Genomic DNA, 16,162 nt, shown 5'->3' on the forward strand with positions numbered 1-16,162 from the left:
TGCTTCCTCTGGGGGGTGGAACTGGCCACCAAACTGATCCACACCTTAGGACTAAAGTCGGCTCGTGGTGGTGGTTCTCTGAAACAAAGTACCCACCACTCAGTCAGGTGGCGTATTCCCTTCTGCCTACAGAAGCAATGCAGGAGTGATCCCAGGGCCTGCAGTGGCTTTTGCAGAGGCGACTTACTGAAGCGCCTTCCAGCTCCTGCACACTTACAGTAAGGTCCATGTGTGCTTATTTTATAAACCACAAATATGGCCGGTATCTCTTCTCATAGACTGCCTATTAAATATTATATCATTGGCTCTTTTGAAAGACAAGATAATAAAATTTTTACTTTTTGGGGTTACTTTTTTTTTTAAGGCACTTCAAATGTTTTTTCTTCATTAGATCCCAGCAGTCAGTATGCCCCCAGCCTTGTCATTCTGCTGCTGTATAACGATCCTGTAGTTAAGTTTGTTTTCTTGTAGCTTAAGAATCTCAGACCGGCCTGCTGTGGATGTATTGTTTCCAGTCTTAATGCAAGCAGACATTCAGCTAGACTGCTATTGCGAGCCAAACCCTGATTTGTTGTGTTCATACTGGTGGATGACATTGCAGTACAAGAGGTCCTCCAGCTCCGCTTCAGATGTGTCTCCATCTTGTGTGTGCAGCTTTAAGTGATAGCAACTCTGCTCTCTATACAACAGCAGTATTTGTAATCCCCGGTAGTAGGAGTACATTCGACTGGTCATGTGGAGAATTCTAGTTGAGGCTCATTTAACGCCCTGGACTGCTTGATGGGTGTGAAGGGCACAGTTAGCGGAGTAAAGACACCGAACTGACCACACCATTAGAGGTTAACATGTCCGACGGTGGGACTGTCTTACTATATTCTGGAAGCACGTTTGAGAGTGGATAATGGCCTCCGACTGACCTATAAAATAGATCATCGCTTCCTTTTTTGTGGGTTTCTGAATTAAGCGTGGCACTTGTTTCTTACCATGTGTTGTTTCTCCATTGACAGTTTCCACTCTCTTCCAGTGCTCAGTGTCCTCCTCTGGCCATTGGTCGTTTATCGGGAATTGATCCAGAAGATGTACACAGGCTTGGAGCCCATTCTGATGAAGCTGGATTACACCATGAAGGGTGAAACGCAGCATCACAAGCATGAAAAAAGAAGTAAGTACCTCTGAGCATGTAGGGGCTGGATAAAGGAAGCTATTTGAGGGCCTGGTGGACTGGAGGGAGTTTTGCACAGGTAGAAAAAGGGACTCTCCTCTGTGAATCAGTTCTGAGGGTCACAAGAATGATTCATCATTGAATATTAGGGGATGAAAGTCAGCCATCCGCCTTGAGACCCGTTCACTAAATACCAAAGTGATCACTTCTAGCAGGTTAGCAGTCTGTAAGTGACTGACCTATAGCACGGGTAGAGTGCGTTCTCTCTAGGCCTTACCCTGTGGCGTGGATCTACATTGCCCTTGAAAATGCACACTTTGCACACCTCTCAAATCAGTTCCAAAAACATGGCTTCCACTTGGGTTTGAAGATCCTCTTCCTGTAAATTTAAAGCCACCCTTTTTTACTTGTATTGTCTATCTAAATGACCAGTTTCTTAAGTTTCTTCCCCTATGGAAGACGCCCTTCCATTTGTTACACTTTTGTAAAGTTTTAAGATATTGATCCTCCATCGGTAAAGAGATGTCTCTCCATTCCACTATTGACGCCATTTTAAAACTGGTCATTTGTGGGTTAACCATTTTCGGCAAGGAAGTTGATATCCGTAGTGTCTTTCAGTAGGTAGCTCACAATTTTGCAACATAAGTTCAAACTGAGTTACTGAACTAAACTTGTATTTGTTCGGTCATTTCACCATCCTTGTGCAGTCCAGTGATACCTAAGATGTGAGCCTCGAGTAGCATCCCAGTGGCTAGTGCTTGCCCCGTGCTGGAGAATGGGGAAGCGCATGCGGATTTGAGGTAGTCCCTTCACTTCAGGATAATGACTAGGTGAGAGAGGCGTTTACTTCTAACACTGCAGTCTGTCTGATGTCTTAGCAGGAACATCTAAGTTGCTACCAAGACACCGCATTGACCTGTTTCAGTGATCTTCCCGGGGCAATGTCATGAAGAGTAGATTTTCTAAGACCTAAAGAGGGGTAGGAATGCGTTCTACTAGGGTAGTCATCCGGGTTTGAATCATCAAACTTTGTGTTTGATGAACATTGTGGTTATACACTGATGTCAGTGAGATATTGAATTCTATCACAGTGAGAAACCCACGTAGAAAGTTCCAGATAAGGTATTGCTATAACTTATAGGGTTGGTCTATTGCACCTCTTGAGCACCCCACTCAAGAGAAGGACATGAGTCTCTGGCATTCTTCTTAAGCGTTAGAGACTCCATAGTAATGGAAATATAAGAAATCTTGTGTTTGCTGCTAGACTTTCCCTTTATTTATATTGGCCAGAAATGGGAGAAGTGGTAATTGGCTGACATTGAGAGAGCGGATTTATTTATTTGTTTTAAACAAAGAAAGTAGCAATTTGCTTCTCTTTTATCTTCTGGATTCATTTATTTTTGTAGCGAGGCATTCATTGTGCAAGTGATATTCTTGGCCCTTTCAGTCATGCGTTCTTTTAGCATCATTACTGATCCTAATGGTTTAAAGCTGAATATCAATCGATCACACCCTGAGCTGATACCAATTCAAGAGGTCGGTTTGTGAACAGATGAGATTAGTTTCTGGTGTGGCACCCGCATACTTACATTTATTTGATTTCAATATGGCTTTGAATTTCTTTTATTTTAGCTGGAATGTGGTTAACCAGCCTGTTGCAGAATGATTATAAATGGCTTACTCTATTTTCATGTTCACTATTTAGTGTGAATTCTTTGTTTATTTTAAATAAATTGTATGATTAATTAAAGGCAGACCAGATACACCTGCTACAAAAACTGGCCCTTGTAGTACGCGCATCTTGTTTATAGTGGGTGTAGTGTTGTTTGCATGGTAACATATGTTTGGAATATAGAATTTTTCGCCATGTCCTGTCCACCGGTGTGCTTTTGTGTTCCAAGATGGGCAGCCATGTGTTAATCTTTTCCTGTAAAGTTTTCTTCCTGATGGAAATTCTTTTGTATTTTGCATAGTACCAGTTGATTTAATGCTATGAAGCATTTGGAAGTAAATAGTCTTATCCAGTCTTCGATGTCATTCCTGACGCAAATGGTAATCAGGGAGCCGACATGAGCTCTATGGTCAGGTCAGGGGACGGTATTTAACAATTCTTGATTAATGGTAGAGACAGCGTGGTAGTGCTTTCAGATGCCGAGAGGGGTGATCATGGAGAATTCAAATCATGGTCTGACCATAGACCAGAGTAAAGGCCGGATTGCATATTTTTAAATACCAGTTACGGGCGTGTTTTCAATAGATGGTCATTGTTGAGTGGGCCATTTGGTATGTTGGTGGAATCCCGAGCGACAAGTAGGTTTCAGAGGTCTCTGATTAAAGTACCATCTGAATCCATGTCGAAGTTACTCTCCTAATATTAGAATTCTGCTGCCTATACTTTAAAGTTCCTCACAGAGATCCTGAAATTCAGTCTGAAATTGCTTCTTGTATTTTGGGGGATTGAAAAGTATGATCAGATGAGTGATGCAGTCTACCATCACTGTGCGTTCACTAGAAGGCATTCCATCAGACTGCTATTGGTGTTGTGTTGACAGAGAGGAGGGGAGCAGCAGGCTTGGGTGGTGCTGCTCTCACATCAGCAGCACAGACTGAAATCACAGTTGCCGTGTGCAGTGGCTTGTCCTACTCCACGCTTTGGTTTTAATCTTCGTCCTGCGAGCAGTGCCCTTCTAGTTTGTCAGGCAGATGTTACCATCTTACCCGGGCTTAGCATGCCCCAGCCTCTTTGAGACCTTTCCTTTAGCTTGGGCATGCTGGAAGAGACATGACGGCAGCAGGCAAGAGCTAGACCGGTTCTGTGTAACTGTAAATATGTTCTTTCCAGTGCAGGCTAGAGCCTTCTGTGAAATTTGGTTTCCAAGATGACTGCTTCTTTCAATTTTTCTTTGATTAGTCAAATCCAACATGGGTTCAGTGTTTCCTGCTTCAAGATTCATTTTCCTCTCTGACGTTTGGCAGCTTATATAACACGATTGTGAGCTCCTGTCCACTGTATCACTGCACAGGTGAAGCCTGTGTTTTCGACAGGTTCATGATCCCCTTTGTTCCTTTTGTATCTGGAAATTTTTGTGTCTTTGAGGCATTCTGCTTCGATCCTGAGATTTGTTCCTGCATACACCTTCTGTAACAAATGTACATATTGTTTGGAGCAAAGTGGCTTCTGGAGGGAGTTGCTCCAACCTTGGCCAGACCTGGTCAAGATCTAAGGAACCATCTTTGTATCCAACAATTGATGTTAGGGCAGACCTGGTCAAGATCTAAGGAACCATCTTTGTATCCAACAATTGATGTTAGGGCATAATGATTTCAGAACAGTTAAAGCGCCCTGTAAAATTTAGAGTAACTTGCCAAACTTTCCCTTTGCCCAGTTGTAAGACATAGCTTTGATTCTGGTTCCAATATAGGATTTAGGGTTACCACCTCATTATTCTGAAACCAGGACCTCATGAACACACACTAAAATGTTGACTATGGTACTGATTTCCTTTTTTTTTTTATTGTTTTTTTTTTTAAATAACCTTCATTTTTTGCCCCGCAACTGGCCTACTGAATGGGGAATAAAACTCCTCATAGAATAATTTGACAATGTCCCCCCCCCCCCCCCCCCAACCCATTTCTGACTTCCAGACTGATCTCGTTTGCTTTCATAGCTGGTCTGGAAGAGGTCTCCATGGCTGCCTATTGGGTCATCTTCCCTTTTCAGGATTTGAGGCTCCCAAAGATGAATTGTGTTCATCCTGGCTAATATCAGGCAATATTACACCACAAGTGCATGTATTTAGATAGTGTTTGTTCCTCACGGATACCCAGGGTCACCAGTGCTGGTGTGAGATGTATGTCTCCCCGCCCCACCCCCCATGGCCCCTTCCACTTTCCATTGTACTCCTGTCCAGAGAAGTTGAATGTGTGGGCACTCCCATAATGTGTATATGAGAGTCCCAGGAGACCTCCTCCTCTCAGGGAGGATGCCGTGTTTATTTTGCCCATGCGTAGCAATCTTGTCATATGATAGTATGCGTGATGAAGAAATTTTGGTTGCACTAGTCTGTATCCTGCCCGCTTTGCCACCAGGGTGTCTATATGCCTCCCCTCCCCCCGCCTGCCACGCAATCTGTGTCATCTAAGGCTCCTAGGCCCCGTTCCCAGCAGAATTGGAGTGCTGTGATGGGGGCCGCCCTATGTGTCAAAAGTTTTCTACAAATTATTGAAATAGCCTGATTCAGTAGCGGGGATGTGAGAACCCTAAAGTCTAGTGGGGTCACCTTCTCCAGTTTATCTTTAAATTTGCCCAAATGCATGCCTCACCCACAAGTATCTGACCTTTTGATTGTGTGCCAGGTCCTATTCCACCTGTAGCGTAGCAAAGGAGGTGAACCAATGCACGAAACTCTGGGCCAAATCCTATCTTTTCTAGTATAGCATGTAGGTAGGGCCACCTGAGGGAGTCCAACGCTTTTTCATCGTATAGCAACGGTATGATTGCGGGCTCGGCCATATGGTCTCTCCGGGACAGAAAGCCAAACGGTCTCCTGAGGTTATGACTTAAATGACTCAACCCAAACTGGATGCTAAAGCTTTCGCTAATACTTACGTTTCGCAATTTAGCAAGGATATTGGTCTGTATGACCCACCATTGTCTGCTGGCTTCCCCTTTTTGTGTATGAGGACAGTTGTTACTGTCCGAAAGTCTATAGAAGGATGCTCGACAAGATATCTATATACATTACACCGAAATAAGATATGGTACACAAATGAAGTGTGGAGAAGTGTGGCTCACTGGTTAGAGGAGGCAGACCCTGAAGCAGAGGTCAGACCCGGGATCAGGGTTCAATTCCCGACGCGGCAGGGTCTTGAGCCCAAAATGTCAACGGACTCGCAAATTCTCGCTTCGGTGCCTACTCGAATCACGGGTTCACACTCTGCAACTCTGGGCAATAGCTTGCTTAATCTCCACAACGGCCCCCCGCGGCGGGATGCCTGGCTTTCACCTTGGGGATCCCCAGTAGGGGTTATCTCACAGGGAAAAAGCCAGGACGGGTTCCCAAAGCAAAGCGCCTTGAGACCTAGCGGTGATAAGGCGCTATATAAGAACCTTTGAATTGAAAAAAAAAAATGTGAAACCACGTCCAAAACTCTTCACCAGTCTGCAGCACTGGAGGCTGTAACCAAAATAGGAAAGATTACATATTGCGATATCTTGCTGGTCTAATCACTTGTTTGCTCCTATGCACTGCTGGGTTGCTGACCATCTCATCCCTTTGACGTGACTTATGAATGATCAGTTTAGAGCTTGCATCACAGTCCTGATTCATGGACCCATACTGCATCCACCCTCATTGGAACCCTGAATTTGGAGTACCCTTGTTTAGGCTCATTGATGCGTATCCAGTCACCTACCTTTTTATTTCACTCATGACTTCCTTCACCCTGTGCCAAGCTTTATACGCCTTCATTTTTTCTTTAAATGCGTCCATCTTGGGCCGCTAAAGCTTGTCTAGAGAATAAGCCTGGTCAGATTTGGATTGGAACTTCCTCAACCATGCAAGACATAATATACATACTGGCGTTCGTCCCCTCATGATCTCAAAAGGACTCCAACCTGTAACAACATTGGGGCAGGAACAGTGAAACAACAACATGCTTGCCATTGCATCAAACAGCTCAGTCTTGCTTTGAACTGCCCACTGAATGCATTTCACCAGTGTACGATTCATTTTCTCCACAAGTCAGTTGGCCTGATGGTGATATAACGCTATGTGTTTATGCTTTTTGGCAATCTTTTCCAAAAAGCCTTGTCTTTCTAAATAAATTGCACCCACTTGTCAGATAGAAGGTGCTTTGGACAGCTTTCCCTTAAGAATATCTTCTTTAAGGACTTTTTTTAACAGACTGGTGTGGCGTTCCTCCATAGAATCAACTTCACACCCCTTACTGTAGTAGTTGACCACCTCAAACACAAACTTACACCTCCGTGACAAGGTATTAAATGGGCCAATAAAATAAAGTGCAATTTTAAACCATAGACCTTTTGGTTAAGGGAGGCATGGACTCCGTTTTCATTCCCTTGTCACTAGTGGCGCAAAGAACACATGCTTTGACACTAGCAATAATGTCTGAGGCTATCCCTGACCACCAATAACTGTCCCTTATCTTCCTTTTAGTGATAGATTGTCCTAAATGTCTATGTCCCCACAAAATTATGTTCTCAGTTACTCTGTTGTGTGGAATAAACTTGTCACTCTGCATTAGCATCCTATTTCTTTCTAACAACAATTCATCCGCTATTTTGAAGTAAGACTACTCTCACGGGCAATGCTTTCTCCCTGTGCCATCCCTCTTTAACATGCCCGTCACAATCTCTAACTCTTCATCCTCAGACATTTCGTTAGTCCATGCATCCTCGATAAATCCATTTTATTAACACACATTAATCGTGCGATCAAACACTGTTCATCGTCCTCCTCCAAGCTTATGCATTACTCTTCACCAGTAAACGGGGGATGTATGACGTTACCACGCATCCTTTTACAACGCCTACCTTTACCACGCAATTTTTACAACGCAGGATCTATTACAACGAAGTACTATTACAACGCATTTTTTTACATCGCATATACCTTTACAACGCATCCCATTACAACGTAAGTATTGGTAAGTATATAATATATTTTTAAAAATGTAATTAATTAAAATTAATATAATTTATTTTATTTTTAATTTTAAATTATTTTTACCCTGTACACCTTAATTAAAATTAATAAAATGTATTTTAATTTAATTGTATTTTTAATTTATTTATAGCATGTACCCCAAAACCCAAACCTAGCCCTGAACCCTAAAAATACCCCTTTACCCCCAAACCTAACCCTCAACCCTAAAAATACCCCTTTACCCAAACACCCAAACCTAGCCCTGAACCCTAAAAATACCCCTGTACCCAAAAAATGCGTTGTAAAATACATGCGTTGTAAAAGTACTTGCGTTGTAATAGTATCCATTGTAAAAGTATGCGTTGTAAAAAAAATTGCGTTGTAAAAAATTCGTGGTAATGGTATTGCGTGGTAAAGGTTGCATACCGTAAACGGGGAACGTGATAGATAATCAGCACTGGTGTTTCTACCACCTGGGATGTACTCCATGTGGAATGTGTATTGCAGGAGTTTAGAACTCAACCTAGCTAACCTGGGTTTGTGGTCTTTCTTGACTGCCCCCACCAAGAATGTTCACCAGTGGATTGTGGTCTGTTTTTAAAGTACATTTCTTCCCCCCCCTTATGAAACATTTGAAATGCTCACATGCCCTACATGCTGATTGTTTGTGTTCTATAAAGAAGAATATTTTTCATTGTCTTTGAAAGATCGGGCTGCAAATCTAACCATCCCGAGTGTTAATGCATTCCTTGGTGGGATCAAATGGTGTCAATGCCACACGCCACACAATGTTGTCCTTTAATGATACAAATTAATCTAGACAAATGTCATTCCAACCAAACATTTATTTTCTTTTTGAGAAGCGCACTCAAATTTATAGTCTTAAATGAATTTTTTTAAATACTTTTTGCATAGAACTAACTTAATCCTAAGAAGGGTGTAACATGTTTTGTTCAGGAGCGTTTGTAATGGTTTCAACCAAACCTGGTCGAGGTTCAACCCCTTTTTCTGAAATGACATGATCTAAGTATTCTATACCGCTTTTCACAAATTCACATTTATTTAGATTAGCAACTATTCCACATTTCTTTAACCTTTTCAACACAATATGCATGCTTTTGTCATGTTCATCACCATCTTCCCCTGCAAACAGGAGGTCTTCCTGGAACGTCACCACACCTTTGACCCCTTGAAGCACATTTTCCAAAACACGCGAAAAAATTGATGCGACAGACGCTAATCCAAAAGATATCCATCTGAATTGGAATGTGCCTTAAATTGATACAAAGGTTGTCAAGTTTTTGGGAGGATTATTTGAACTCTGCTTGATGAGCAGATGCCAGATAAATCTTACTCTCTGGTGCCAGCAAACTTTGTGATATCATCTATGCAGGGGTTTAAACTCCTGAGCTTAACACATAATCTCAATTGTCAATTTTTTCTCGCAATCGCCAAAGTGGACAACCATAATTAAGAATCAATAGGTTCAATCACTTCATTTTCGCACATTTTCTTGAAATCTGCCAAAGCATCGAGAGAACTAAAGGGCACATTTTATAACTTGTATTTGAAAGGAGTCACGCCACTTTGATTTTATGTTTAAATCCCTTAGTTCTCCTTAATCTGTTACTGAAAACTGACTTATACTTTTCCGTCTAGTTACTATCTGGCACCCGCAACATTGGTGCTTGCCCTCCCTATGTAACTAACGACATCTGAATCTTCTTCCCTGGCCTTAAAGTAATAACAAACAAACCTTGATGGTACCACCCTAGCATGTTCAAACCTTTCTTTGCTGCAAATACTTTCTCAAAAATCACTTTGGCTTTAAATTTTGTATCACTTGAAATAACCCATCAACTTAATCTTTCTCCCATAATAATTCCCTGGATTTCTATCTGGTGGGAACAATTGTCTATCCCCGCACTTTTCATGAAACAACTCATCAGTGAACATTGTCATCCTTGCTCCTGCATTAACTGAAAGGTTCATAACTTCTCATCAATCATAGTATTTTTGTACGGGTCTATGGACCCGTACAACCTGAACAACTAAAACAACCTCCCATTCACAGCTTTATTAGTCTTTGAGCCTTCACTGGTCACTCTTTCAGGCACCAAATCCACTTCATCCTTTGTAGATTGACAAACCTTGGCAAAATGTCCCACAACTTCTAAAAGTGAAATTCTTGGCCGGACAGGTGCGACTATTGGGTAATAATTGGGGTAATCGCACTTTAAACAAATGTTTTTTTGGCTAAAGAATCCACCGTGATCTTCTTTCTTTTTAACATACTTCTTATTCTGCACCCTTTCTTTTGAGTTTGAATTATCCCAATCTGCTCTCTACGTGTCAATTATTTACATTAATTCTGGGATAAATCTATGCTCTTCACAATATCTGTAATTTCTTAAAAGGTTGAATTCTTCAGACCGCAGCTTCTCTTGGACTTTCTCGTCCCAAAAACGCACCACTATCTGTTCATGGATGAGTTGAGAAGTGAAATTCTCAAACTCTCATTCTACTGCAAGTAGGCAAAAAGCACCTACAGAGCAATCAATTGATTCATCCTGATGCTGTTCCCTAATAAAAAAAACTGTCTGTTCACTATCAAACTAGGTTGTACATCAAACTGCTTTTCTGATTTCTTCACAGCTAACATTTAAACATCCTCTATAATCTTCTTCCTCTTCGACAAATTCATATGATGGCAGGTGTTTGTAAATCGACTGTCCCTCAAAACCTAGGTTGTGTTCTAATAAAAATCTCTTCCTTTCAGGACAGTATCTGTTCCCTCCAATAACACCTAAATACATAGTAAATGCTCCTTAACAATTTCTCCATGGGATGAATGGGTCACCTGGTGTCTGGAGAAACGGTGGCGTAGCATTAACACTCTGCCTGATTGTAACAAATCTCATATATTGGTTTGACGATATATGTTGTGTTCCAAGGTATTTAAAAAAAATAATTGAGACTACGCATCTACTAGCTTTATACCTGGACTACCTCTCCCTTAAAACATACATAACCACTTTCAATAAACTTACCAAGGCAACAATTACTTTGAATAAACCTGAGTAACTTGGTGTTTCTTTGAGACTTGACTTTGTGACGTGTGTATATTATAGGATGAGAGATGACACGCCCTTAATAGAAATGCCTCAGGGATGCAGTCATGAATATTGAGTGGTGCTTTAAAACGATGTCTATTTGACACCGAACTATTTATAAATGTTCGCACATCACGGATTACGCAGTACAGTAAGAATACCTCAATATTTGAATGTGCAGAATGCTCTGTTGAATTCTATATCTTGTGTGTGCATCAAAGATTGTAACATGCTGGCTGTAGGACTCGGGGCTCACCGCTCAATAAGACGGCCATGGAACGCTCTGGCCGAGCGGAAGAAATATATATTTTGTGTGCGGACTGTTTGTGCAGCTGTGCAACGGTGAGGCTGAGCTGTAGAAATATATATTTTGTGTAATAGTCACAGCTTGTAAAACAGACTGTTTGTGCTTGCCAAACCAATATGGCCAACGACGTAAGATACACTTGTAACACTCAGATTTCGTGAGCTTGCAACATGCCGACTATACAAATATGTCCGCCAAATACTGTAACCCAAAACTGTCTGGGCTCCCCAAGCAAATATGGCAGCTGATGTAGAATATGTCCACATGCTTTATTCACAAACTACTTAATCCGCAACATCAGATCAAGCAGAGCACTGGCATTGAACCTCCTGCCCGCACTCCTGCAAATGTAGAAAGTACTAGCCAGTGCCATGCGTGACTGAAAAATGTGCGTTGTCCTAGTGCGCTTGCACCCAACCCTAAACAGTAAAGACATCTGCTTGCATGGGGGTATCTCTCATGTTCGAGGCATGTGGGCTGCTAAATTCATATCTTAGCAGTAGATCGCCGCCTAGTGTTGGGTCCGGATGATCGCACATTGTTGTCCTGGAAGAGTCTTCGAAGTATCCTGAGATAGGTGGCTCCTCCCCTGGACTACAGTGCGCATGAGCATCGGCTCCATCCCCAGATTGTTTTTTTCCGCCATTGGGTTCGGATGTGGTCCCGACTTCTCTTTGTCGGAACCGAGAAAAACTAACTTTTTCAGGCCAAAAGGCCTTGTATTTTCTAGCGTCGGTATTGTTCGCGCACGGTCTCGGGTTCTTCCAACTCTTGAAGTCGGATTCAACGGAGTCTACACTCTTCGAACATCGAGGCCTTCTCATCGCGACACGGCTACAACTTTACAGCATGGAGCGGAGTCCGTTTAAGTACTTTCCGCTCTGTGGGTCCAAGTACCCACATATAGACCTCCACCCGGTCTGTAACAAATGCCTTTCACCGGACCATGACGACGGCAAGTGTAAGGCTTGCGCTCAATTCAGGTCGAAAAAGACTCTCAAGCTTCGGCGCGCGGTGCGCCTGGAGGCCAGACAAGCGGCCCCCGATCCAGAAAACATCTTCGGCGACCAGGAAGAAGATTAACAGGGTCATCTTCTCCAAATCTCCCCACCCGAAACGGAGGTCGAGGCGGATCCGGAGGACGACGACGGAGTCGCGGGTCAAGACCTTCAATACGTCGACGAGGTAGGGGACGTCTAAGAGATTTATGGGGCCGCGGCAGATAACTCTGGAGACGAGCTATGCCCCGAAGGTTTCGAAGATCAAGATCGGGTCACGGGATCGCCAAGTGGCCTTACCCAAGACCCAGTGCCGCAAGCCACGGCCCCGCCATCAGGCCCGGCCACGGACGTACTTGCTGGGCAAGCCGGATCGAAACCGAAACCGAAACCTGCGGTGTCGACTACACCTAAAATGGCCGACCCGAAAACGAAACTTATGGACTCGAGCGTCCCTAAAATGGCGGCCGCCCCACAAAAACATACTGCACCCGCTGCCGCATCTGCTCCGTCGGGCTCCGGTCCGCAGAAGCCGAAGAAGTCGATCGATTCCGCTGGAACGAAATCGGCGCAGGAGGAGGGATCCTCTAAAAAGGGTGGTCGGCACGGATCAACCGCTGCGACACCGTCCAAGCACGCCAAGGCCAGCAGCGTAGTGGATACGGAACCGACTCAAGCGCACGGATCAACTGCTGGCACGTCTGCGCATCGGTCCAAGGACTCTGGGTCGGTGTCAACGGCATCGGCGCCCAAACCTCAGAAGGGCCACCATCACGTCGGATCCGAGGGGAAGGTCAAGACGTCCTCGTCAGCGCCAAAAGCCACTGTGGATGAAGCGTCTCCCATCGCCGCTTCGCTGCAGAGAATCAGGGAAAAGGCCGCTGCTACGTCGGCTCCGTTACCGTCGCCTCAGACGCCGAAGGATGCTCCGGCCAAGCCTAAAAGCAAGCTTCTCTTCCTTCTGCCGCCGAAAGAGGCTCCGAAGGCTTTTTCTACAAAATCGACGCCAAAGAAGGCGGATTCTTCTACGGCAGGGGTACCTTCAAGTCGAGAACTCTGATCAGAGGACGATTCTGAGCACTTCATCGACGCCAACACAGGCAAATTGACAATATACAAAAGAAGGATCACATCAGAGCCTCTAGACTCCTATGTTATCCCACTAAAGAAGAAAAAAGTTCCTCTGGACGCTTCTAACCTCATAGAGCCTATCCAGCCTCCTCCAAGAAGAAGCCCTACTCCCTCACCAGACCATTCTGATGGTGAGGGTTACAATGAGGAGGACCAATACACCTTCCCAGTAAATGAACCAGATGCACACACAGATGCATATGATGACATTGGTGACCAAGGCACCCAAGGTGTGGGGCAAGACCCACAGCCTTTCAGTGCACGTGCATCCCCAACAGAGGATTCTGCAGGTTTTCATGCACTCATCGAGAGGGCAGCTGCTAATCATGATGTAGACATGCATGCTGACCCGGTGGAAGAGGACTTTCTCTTTGACACTTTTTCAGTCTCTGAAAGAACTGTGAAAACGCTGCCTATGCTCAAGGGAGTCCTCAAGCATGCAGCTGACATCTTTAAAGAACCTACCAGGGCGAGAGTGGTCAATCCACGTATCGAAAAGAAGTACAGGCCAGCACCTGCAGACCCTGCATACATTCGGGGACAGTTGCCTCTGGACTCTCTTGTGGTCGCAAATGCCAGAAAACGGGCCAACTCCCAGACAACGGGTGAAGCTCCTCCCCCTGACAAGGAATCCAAAGTGCTGGAGGCAGGGGGCAAGAGAGTGGCGGCACAGGCTGCCAACTTTTGGCGTATTTCAAATACACAAGCACTCTTAGCACGTTACGATAGGGCGCATTACGACACCCTTGAGCAAATAGTACAACACCTGCCTCCACAGTTTCAAGAGGGCACCAAACTGCTTATAGAGGAAGGTAAACTGATCTCCAACGCAGCCATCAAGTGTGCACTTGACGCCGCAGACACAGCAGCTAGGGCTATCAACACTAGCGTCATGCTGAGACGACAAGCTTGGCTCCGCATATCTGGGTTTAAACCCGATATTCAGACAACAATACTTAATCATCCAGTCAATCCTGATAGACTGTTTGGTCCAGATGTTGACACCACCCTCGAAAAGATAAAGAAGGACACAGAAACTGCTAAGTCCATGGGGGCCCTGCAGTCACAACAGTTTCGTGGCAATAATTTTCGTCGCTCAGGTGCACGTGGAGTCACCAGAGGACAAATGGGTCAACAATCTCAATTCTCAAGGGGAGGAGCACAATCCTCGTTCGCGAAACAGAACAAGGGAGGTTACAGAAATAACAGCAACAGAGGGCGCGGCAGAGGAAACAACAACTCCCGCTCCTCTACCCCTAGCAAACAGTGACTCTCTGTCACTGCCCCCCGACCACTTAACACCTGTCGGGGGGAGACTGCAGCAGTTCCTGCCCGTCTGGAGAAACATCACCACAGACAGGTGGGTGCGACAGCTAATCCAGTATGGTTATTGCCTGGAGTTGAAATCCACTCCACCCAACATCCCACCAAGGCAAAGGCCTATGTCCGCAGAGCACTTGCACTTATTGCAGCAGGAAGTAGTGGCAATGCTGCAAAAAGGCGCAATCGAGCTCGTGCCAGTGGGAGAGGAAGGCACGGGGGTATACTCCCTTTACTTCCTTATTCCAAAGAAGGACGGATCTCTCAGACCCATTCTAGATCTACGTCCCCTCAACCAGTTCATACTATCAGAACATTTCCACATGCTTCCACTGCAACAGATTCTTCCCTTGTTAAACCAAGGGGACTTCTTAGCAACCTTAGATCTCAAGGATGCTTATTTCCACATTCCACTACACCCGTCCCACAGGAAATACCTCAGGTTCACTATCCAAGGCAAGCATTACCAGTTCAAGGTCCTACCCTTCGGAGTCACCACAGCCCCAAGGGTGTTTACCAAGTGTCTGGCGACAGTAGCAGCGCACCTCAGGAGGCAGAACATCCATGTCTACCCCTACCTGGACGACTGGCTCGTTCAAGCCAAGTCGGAACGACAGTGCGCCGCGGACATGTCGACCACCATTCACCTCCTTCACAATCTAGGTTTCTCGTTGAACTACCCAAAGTCGCATCTTCAGCCGGCACATGTCCGGCAGTTTCTAGGTGCGACGATCAATACCCTGACGGCCATGGCTCAACCAAACCAAGTCAGGATAGACAACATGCAGTCTCTAATCCAAAAGTTCAGACCACAACACTCGCTTCCAGCGAGAGTGTTCATGCAGTTGATAGGCATGATGGCCTCCTGCATCTTCATAGTCCCTCACGCACGGTTACATATGCGCCCGCTCCAGGAGTGCTTAGCAAATCAGTGGACACAGGCTCGGGGACAATTGACAGACCTAGTGTTGGTTACCAGTCGGGCATACGACTCTCTGCATTGGTGGACTCCACACAACCTTTGCAAGGGCCGACTGTTCCAGGAGCCAGTGCCACAGATTATCCTGACAACGGACGCGTCTCTCCAGGGATGGGGAGCTCATCTGCTCACTTACACAGTGCAGGGACTATGGATGACGCAACAACAGAGGATGCACATCAATTATCTGGAACTGATGGCAATCTTCATGGCGATCAAGTCCTTCATTGTACATCTGTGCAACAAGGTAGTGTTAGTCCGGACGGACAACATGACCGCGATGTACTACATTCAAAAGCAGGGAGGCACCAACTCGCCACAGCTGTCTCATCTGGCTCAGAGCATGTGGAAGTGGGCCATTCAGAGGAACATTTTCCTCATGGCAGAACACCTCCCGGGAAAGGACAATCAGATGGCGGATCTGCTCAGCAGATACAGCCATCAAATGCACGAGTGGGAGTTACACCCATCTGTACTCCACCCG

At 44.9% G+C, this 16,162-nt stretch overlaps 1 protein-coding gene across 1 annotated transcript in view; it reads left to right on the forward strand.

The window, feature by feature from the left end:
- Nucleotides 1-16,162, forward strand: part of RETREG2 (reticulophagy regulator family member 2) — a 132,178-nt gene that overhangs the window by 79,444 nt on the left and 36,572 nt on the right. The window contains exon 6 of the mRNA XM_078679192.1: nt 1,025-1,162. Coding sequence (XP_078535318.1) covers nt 1,025-1,162 — 138 coding nt within the window. The remainder of the gene's footprint in view (nt 1-1,024; nt 1,163-16,162) is intronic.

The sequence above is a fragment of the Lissotriton helveticus genome, chromosome 3_1 (assembly GCF_964261635.1).
Source record: "Lissotriton helveticus chromosome 3_1, aLisHel1.1, whole genome shotgun sequence".
Taxonomy (NCBI): domain Eukaryota; kingdom Metazoa; phylum Chordata; class Amphibia; order Caudata; family Salamandridae; genus Lissotriton; species Lissotriton helveticus.